General features: G+C 38.2%; 4 protein-coding genes across 5 annotated transcripts in view; 2 read left to right on the top strand and 2 right to left on the bottom strand.

Moving 5' to 3' along the window:
• LOC108563809 (HIG1 domain family member 1A, mitochondrial) overlaps nucleotides 1-524 on the bottom strand; it is a 2,399-nt gene extending 1,875 nt beyond the window's left edge. The window contains exon 1 of one of the 2 annotated variants that reach the window (XM_017922596.1): nucleotides 348-524. In XM_017922596.1, coding sequence (XP_017778085.1) covers nucleotides 348-357 — 10 coding nt within the window. In that variant the 5' untranslated portion in view covers nucleotides 358-524. The remainder of the gene's footprint in view (nucleotides 1-347) is intronic. The other variant, XM_017922597.1, reaches the window with a different exon arrangement.
• A 363-nt stretch (nucleotides 525-887) lies between these two features.
• On the top strand, nucleotides 888-3,958 carry LOC108563806 (jouberin-like). Its single transcript, XM_017922592.1, has 7 exons — nucleotides 888-2,004; nucleotides 2,059-2,174; nucleotides 2,224-2,684; nucleotides 2,740-2,889; nucleotides 2,948-3,204; nucleotides 3,264-3,425; nucleotides 3,476-3,958. The coding sequence occupies exons 1-7, from the start codon at nucleotides 932-934 to the stop codon at nucleotides 3,837-3,839; spliced, it is 2,583 nt and encodes an 860-aa protein (XP_017778081.1). The 5' UTR covers nucleotides 888-931; the 3' UTR covers nucleotides 3,840-3,958.
• LOC108563807 (protein disulfide-isomerase TMX3) lies at nucleotides 3,958-5,697 on the top strand. The gene is made up of 6 exons (XM_017922593.1): nucleotides 3,958-4,103; nucleotides 4,163-4,418; nucleotides 4,475-4,803; nucleotides 4,859-5,301; nucleotides 5,359-5,554; nucleotides 5,609-5,697. The coding sequence occupies exons 1-6, from the start codon at nucleotides 4,067-4,069 to the stop codon at nucleotides 5,629-5,631; spliced, it is 1,284 nt and encodes a 427-aa protein (XP_017778082.1). The 5' UTR covers nucleotides 3,958-4,066; the 3' UTR covers nucleotides 5,632-5,697.
• A 105-nt stretch (nucleotides 5,698-5,802) lies between these two features.
• Nucleotides 5,803-6,540, bottom strand: LOC108563808 (programmed cell death protein 5). Its single transcript, XM_017922595.1, has 3 exons — nucleotides 6,357-6,540; nucleotides 6,188-6,296; nucleotides 5,803-6,130 (listed from the first exon to the last, which is right to left on the bottom strand). The coding sequence occupies exons 1-3, from the start codon at nucleotides 6,420-6,422 to the stop codon at nucleotides 5,916-5,918; spliced, it is 390 nt and encodes a 129-aa protein (XP_017778084.1). The 5' UTR covers nucleotides 6,423-6,540; the 3' UTR covers nucleotides 5,803-5,915.
• Nucleotides 6,541-6,716: the final 176 nt, after the last annotated feature.

Raw genomic sequence — 6,716 nt, 5'->3', positions numbered from 1 at the left:
AAATTGGGTTTTGCCATGAATTTTAGTATGTCGACGAAACTATTACTAATTTAGCTCTAAAATCGATGTTTGTTAATTACTTTGTAAATTAATGAATTGTTTTGTTGTTGTAGTTTTTTCGTAATTTGGATAATGTGTAAGGAAAACAGTTATTCGAGTAAATGATGCAATCGCGAGTTGGATTGATCAATAAAGCTTTGAATTAACATTGCTGTCTCAATTGAAGTACATATAATTATTATATAAATATTTTGGAGAGAATACGTGAGAGTACGTGCGAAGCTAACGTGCAAAAAGAATGATGGATGGATTAAAATAATAACAAAACAGAAAATAAAAAAACTCACATAAAGACATTGCAAGCAAAGTAAAACGATTAAGGTGATGTGAATGCAATGCAAATTTACCACGAATTCGCTGATTTATGTAAAAAAATCACGAGCAAATCTCCTTCGCTTTTCCCCTCAACAACCGTCGAACCTTGGAGTCTGACACTGAACTGAGCAACTCCGTCTCTGCCAATATCCCAGCTCTGACGTCACGCCCCACCGAGGATTATGTAACCCAGCGTTTCGGAATCTCCAACGAGCGACGCGCGAAAATTGGCCCCGAAAAAGTTTCCATCGATGGAAACGGCACAGTTTTCCATCCATCTGGATTCTTGCATTCTTCCTTCTGGTGACTTCGCGTGAAGAACGTCAGCCATTGGGAACAGCTGTCGCTAATTACGTTGACGCCCCTAGAAAATTTAAAAACCTTTTAATTGATTTTATATGTTATAAAAGTAAATAAATGCATTTAAAATATTACAAATCTAACAATAACATATGTAAATAGGATATCCTAACAATTGGTTTAATGACTTATGCAACCGAACTAACGTTTTATCATCGTCATGGTAACAATACCATAATATTCAATTATTGTAGCGATGTCTTCTTTCGCGACCGGCGTCCGCAACCAAACCAAAGAGCGATTCGACGCGTTGCTGAAATCCGCTCTGCGTAAGAAATCGCAGTCCAAGTCCAAGCAGAATCTGGTTGAGGAGGTGGAGGTGGTCAGCGATGGAGGAATCTCCAACGCGTCGGAGGATAAGGCTTACATCATGGACAAGTTCCTGCAGGACGCGACAGAAGCGAAGGTTCCAATCCCCAAACCTAGGCGCAGGTTGCTCGATGGAAAATCCGACAATCAGCAAAGCAAAATAGACGAGCGCTCTGAAGATAATAAGATGAAAGTGAAGGTAAAGAAACCAATAGAATCCAATCATTCTTCTTCAGATGATGAAGGTGATAAGTCGAGAGTTAAAAGAAAGGTAAATGTAAGGAAACCGATCGAATCAACCGATGATGACAGCAAATTGGTCGAGATTTACGCGAAACCGGAATCCTCCAGCAAGTCTTCAATTACAAAAGACGAAGATAACAATTCCATTATTAACAATTCAAAATTACCAGTCGATTCCACCGACGAAGACGATGATACTTACGTTAAATCAAATATAAAAAATGAAGAATGTATAAAGACAAATGAATCCACGGATGATGAACCATCTAGTAAACCGAAAATAAAACCACGAAATATTCCTAAACAAAATATTGAAACTTTGAAACGAAAACAGAAGAATGTTGAAAGTAAAGAATCGCAGAAGTCTTTGGATTCTATATCAAAGGAGGAGGAGGTGAGTTACGAGGATGAAATTAAACCGAAACCGAGAAAGTCGAAAGCGACGGTCAAACCTAAACCTAGGACGCGGGTGCCTCAGAAAGGGACAGTTTACGGATACGAGAAAATCTTGAATGTCTGCGTGCATCGCACGGACAGATTGAAACTGGATTCGTACGTGATACATCCGGTGGTGAAGATACATTTGGTCGATGGGAAAACCGGTGATTATTTGAAGAAATCGGATAAGAGCAGAGCCGCTCTGTTTTACTACGAGAACAAGCAGATTGATTATATTGGACCGATCATGACACGCGCTTACGACTTGCAAGAAAATAGGTAATATTTGAACATGCGAAAAGTTTAATTATAATACATTTAAATATATTCTAGATCGTTGCATCCTAATTGGGAGGAAAACATTATGATCAACGAGGATTTAGAGTATTTAAAGAGTTCACCGGATTTACTAATGTTATTCGAAGTCATGGACTTTTCCAGAAAAGAAGGTATAGTTAATGAATCCATTAAACTCGATTTATATGGGAATGATTTAAGGTTGGTATAGAATAGCGTGGGCTTTCCTAAATCTGCATCCGACGAATCTCGAGAGAAGCGTCCGCTTGCAACTGTTCGCGCCGAAGAAAATGAAGATCTACAACGCGAACCAATGCGAGATTTTCGATCTGTGGTCGAAAAAGAATTACCAAAAGTATCCTTCCACTTTGCACGTCACCGTAAAAGGTGTAACGATGCCACAAGAATCTTCCACTTTGCGCTCAAATAATCCTTACCAAAAGGAAGTTGGTAAGAGTCAGTTAATAGAAGAAAAACATATAACGGAGAATCCAATCAGCTGGGATAAAGTTGACCATCAAATCTGCAAAATACCAAATAGATTGGTGCAGAAAATTGAGGGCGGAGAAGATGGTTGTTTTTTAATGGCTTTTAGCAATTTGGGAAATCACTTGGCTTATTGTGCTTTGGAAGATAATGTTTACAACATCATGATTTATTCGGTAATCAAAGTATTTTTTATTTGTGAAATACTTTAATTTATATAGAGATTTTCAGATCATCGAGAACGAGGATGTAGCATGGTTCCCGAGTCACCAAGGCTTGATATACTGCTTGATTTGGTCGCCAAATGATAAATACGTTATTTCAGCTTCTGCTGATTGCACAGTTGCTATTTGGGACGTGGAGAAACACACATTTATTCAAGTTAGTTCTAATCAAATTGGACTTACAAAATATACATATTTTTTTTTTATAATTGTAGATGCTTCCACATCCCGCTTTCGTTTATACTTGTTGCTTTATTGGATCATCAATAGCGACTGGGTGTTATGACCAGTATATACGAATTTGGGGTCTTGTCAAAGATGGTAATTACGAGTTACGAGAAGAATTGAAAGGACACGAAGGCTATGTTACATCCGTGTGCTCCAATAAGACAGGAAATCTCTTGTACTCTTCAGATTCCATTGGAACCGTTCTCATATGGTTATTTGACGAAGAAAATTGGCAGCTTTTGAGGTAATTGATAGTCATACTAAACTTTATTGAATTGTATACTAATTCTTGTTTTTGGACAGGCAATTGTTGGTGTTAGATTTCAAAGAGGTCGTCATCAATCAAATTATCCTTCATAAACGAGAGAAGAGGCTGTTCGTCAACAGCAGAGACGATAAAGTGCGGATGATTGATATAAAGACAGGATACGTCTTACAAACTTACCATGGAGCTCGAAATAACAGGTAATAAGTAATATACAAACAGATCATAATTCAAATATTATTCTTACCAGGGTCCATTCAAAAATTGCAATTTCTACTTGTGGGAATTACGTGTTTTCTGGAAGTGAATCAGGAGATCTATACGTTTGGAATACGGAAAACGGCACCATAGAAGACGTTTGGAAGCCCTATAACAAAGAAGTCGATATACACTGCATTACATCTCATCCTAAAGACGCTTATTTGGCCATTTCGCATTACGGGTTGCCTCTGCCCATACTTTTGTATGGTCATGAAAATGGCCCAAAACTAGATTCTACAATCAACGAAGAACCTACAAATAAGTCCCAAATTGAAAAGAAGTTAAAAAGTTTAGATTTTAAAGGAATATTAGAGAAAATGGATAACGTAATAAGCGTGAACAATAAATATTGATTATACTTTTATGCAACGTATGCATCAGCAAGTCGAATTGGTTGTATAAGCATTAAATTGCTACACCTACTTTATTTTTTTCGTCCAATCTGAATAAAGTGTATTTTGTTTACATTGTAGCTTGATTTTTTTTAATGGAATTAAGCCTTCGTAATCGAATTATGAATTGCGCAAAGTGATTCGGTATAAAAAAATAGAGGTCGCAAGTGCTGAAGTACTTTGTTAAGATGAAGCAAGTGTTCATGTTTTTGGCCACACTAATAGGTAAATTAATCAATAAAAAAAAAATGAATGAAATGCATGGAACTAATGGAATCTTGCAGTGGTTTTTCAACAGTCTTCCAGTTCAAGAGTGCTAGAGCTGAGCGATAAGTTTGCAGATGTTCGTAAGGATGGGGGCCACTGGTTGGTCATGTTCTATGCGCCGTGGTGTGGCCACTGCAAGAGGCTTGAACCTGTCTGGGCTCATGTCGCTCAATCTCTGTACAAAACCAATATAAGAGTGGGAAGGATTGATTGCACTCGTTTCACATCTATAACCTCAGAGTTCAAAGTCTCTGGGTTTCCAACTATCAAATTGTAAATTAAGCCTAATTTTTGTTTGATTTGGAGTTAATGGTTTTTTTCGTTTGCAGCATCAAGGGAGAAGATGAATACACCTTCCACGGTGATAGAACCAAAGATGATATCCTTAACTTTGCTAAGAGGATGTCGGGACCCCCTGTGCAAGAGTTAACTAGGGCGGACAGCATGAATAGTATTAAAACGGCGCATCAGCTTTTCTTCATGTACGTTGGATCTCAGGATGGACCTCTTTGGAATGTTTATCACGGCGTGGCTACGCGATTGCAAGCGCACGGATTTTTCTATTCAGCTAGTACGGACATCGCTAAGCAGCATGTAGATATTGATGAGTTACCTGCCGTTTTTGTATACAAGGAGAGCCTTCATTATTTTTACTCAGGTAAATAATTATAATTTCTAGAATACCATATCTATTGAAACAAAATTGATTGTAGTCGATTCCGGTAATTCTGTCGCTGATGCCAAAGATTTGAATGATACCATGTACAATTGGATCAACGAGGAGAGATTCGAGACGTTCCCGAAAATCACCAGAGGCAACATAAACGACATAATGCAAACGAAGAAGTACCTAGTTTTAGTTGTGGTCGAAGAGAACAAGCTGCGTGAAATTCCCGCGGAGATGATTGAGTTTCGCGACATGGTGGAATCGGTGATTCGTAAGAAACGCGACAAGTTCCACAAGAACTTCCAATTCGGTTGGATCGCAAGTCCCGAATTGGCTAACAGCATTGCCATGACTGTCCTTCCTCTTCCGTACTTGCTCGTCCTCAATTCGACGACGAACCATCATCATATTCCTGAAGACGATCCGGCTCAGCTCACCGCAGCAGCAGTCGATTTGTTCTTGGAAAGGATTTACAACCAAAGCGTTACAGTAAATACACTTGCTTTATTCGATCAAAAACGAATCAATTCAACAATCTCTTTTTAGACTTACGGAGGAAACAGCTATACAGTACAATTATACAGGTATTATTTTGAGGCAAGATCTTCGCTCGCTGAAATGTGGAGAGGAAATCCTGTTTTGACCACTGTACTATTTGGCCTTCCATTTGGCTTCCTCTCGTTAATTCTCTATTCCATTTGTTGCTCCGATATCTTAGATGCGGATGAAGAAGAGGACGAAGGTAAATTCAACACATCCAATTGTTTCATTAACATTTTAATTCCGTATTTCGTAGATTCCCACGAGAAGCGAGAGTAAAAGTACCAAAAAAAACAAAAACAAAGAGAGCTATGATCTAGTCAATAAATGTGGTGTTTAATTAAATTCATTGTTGTGTCATTCCTTGGGTTCTGTGTGTGTGTTCGCGCAAGGATACGCTTTAACACTTGCCCTTCTTGCAGAAGTAATAATCATCAAATTTGTAATTACATTAATGAATTTATTATGAAATAAAAATAGGTGTATTGAAAGAGTATTAGATGTTATTTCTTAAACATTTAAAAATAAGCAAGCGCTTGAAAACAATTGAAATTTATAGACAATCAAAAATCGTCGTCATCTGAATCGAAGGCGGCCCTGCGTCTATCGAATTTCACCGACGTCTTGTTCTGGGGCATCTGCGAATTTACACTCTCCAATATTCCAATGAAATCTGCTTCACTGATCTTCCCTCGAATCTGACCCGACTGTGCCATCCTGATCAACATGTTCTCAACCATTCTACCCTTCTCGGGCTTTCCCAAAGATAATGTGTTCACTAAAACAAAGATTACTCTAATCAATTGAGCAACGATTATCTTTGTTTGCTACTTACATCTAGCCCTGGCTGACTGATCCAGAATCTGTGAGAGAATCGAGTGTTTTGCATCCTCCTGTGCCCTCGCGTCTTCTTGAGCTTTAGCTGCGCTTTGTTGATCTCCACCCTGAAGCAAAGATTCAACCATAAGGGGGATGTCCTGTCTTTAACCTCTAAACGAAAATACCTTAAATTGTGATTGCATCTGGGCGAGCCTCTGCTTCCTGAGTTCTTCCAATTCCGGATCAGCCATTCTTGCTGTTTACTCGCTGTTAAATGAAAATAAATGTATATAAAACAACTTTACTTCCTAACCAAAAAGGAATATCAGATTTGTCAAAACCGGGCAATGAATCACTTAATTCATATTGGTACATTTGGTTGTCTACGTTGGTAATTTAATGTAGGGTATGTAAGCGGGAGAATTTTTTAAAGTTTGAACACGAATTACACCCAAACGGCTAAAACCACAGCAATATATCGATACTTACTAGATTCCTCAAACATTCAGCTTTCATATGCATCTATTGGCTTCATTCTATCTGTT

This window comes from Nicrophorus vespilloides, unplaced genomic scaffold, assembly GCF_001412225.1.
Source record: "Nicrophorus vespilloides isolate i.1.1-1 unplaced genomic scaffold, Nicve_v1.0, whole genome shotgun sequence".
NCBI lineage: Eukaryota > Metazoa > Arthropoda > Insecta > Coleoptera > Silphidae > Nicrophorus > Nicrophorus vespilloides.
This window is presented reverse-complemented; position numbering and strand designations above follow the sequence as displayed.

What these genes read in the sequence shown, in the direction of transcription:
- LOC108563806 (XM_017922592.1), top strand. Translation starts at nt 932, where the DNA reads ATGTCTTCTTTCGCGACCGGCGTCCGCAACCAAACCAAAGAGCGATTC. An exon ending in TACGACTTGCAAGAAAATAG is followed by an intron (nt 2,005 to 2,058) that starts GTAATATTTGAA and finishes AATATATTCTAG; the next exon opens with ATCGTTGCATCCTAATTGGG. An exon ending in AGAAACACACATTTATTCAA is followed by an intron (nt 2,890 to 2,947) that starts GTTAGTTCTAAT and finishes TTATAATTGTAG; the next exon opens with ATGCTTCCACATCCCGCTTT.
- LOC108563807 (XM_017922593.1), top strand. Translation starts at nt 4,067, where the DNA reads ATGAAGCAAGTGTTCATGTTTTTGGCCACACTAATAG. An exon ending in GGGTTTCCAACTATCAAATT is followed by an intron (nt 4,419 to 4,474) that starts GTAAATTAAGCC and finishes TTTCGTTTGCAG; the next exon opens with CATCAAGGGAGAAGATGAAT. An exon ending in CCTTCATTATTTTTACTCAG is followed by an intron (nt 4,804 to 4,858) that starts GTAAATAATTAT and finishes AATTGATTGTAG; the next exon opens with TCGATTCCGGTAATTCTGTC.
- LOC108563808 (XM_017922595.1), bottom strand. Translation starts at nt 6,422, where the DNA reads ATGGCTGATCCGGAATTGGAAGAACTCAGGAAGCAGAGGCTCGCCCAG. An exon ending in AGATGCAATCACAATTTAAG is followed by an intron (nt 6,297 to 6,356) that starts GTATTTTCGTTT and finishes TCTTTGCTTCAG; the next exon opens with GGTGGAGATCAACAAAGCGC. An exon ending in TCAGTCAGCCAGGGCTAGAT is followed by an intron (nt 6,131 to 6,187) that starts GTAAGTAGCAAA and finishes TCTTTGTTTTAG; the next exon opens with TGAACACATTATCTTTGGGA.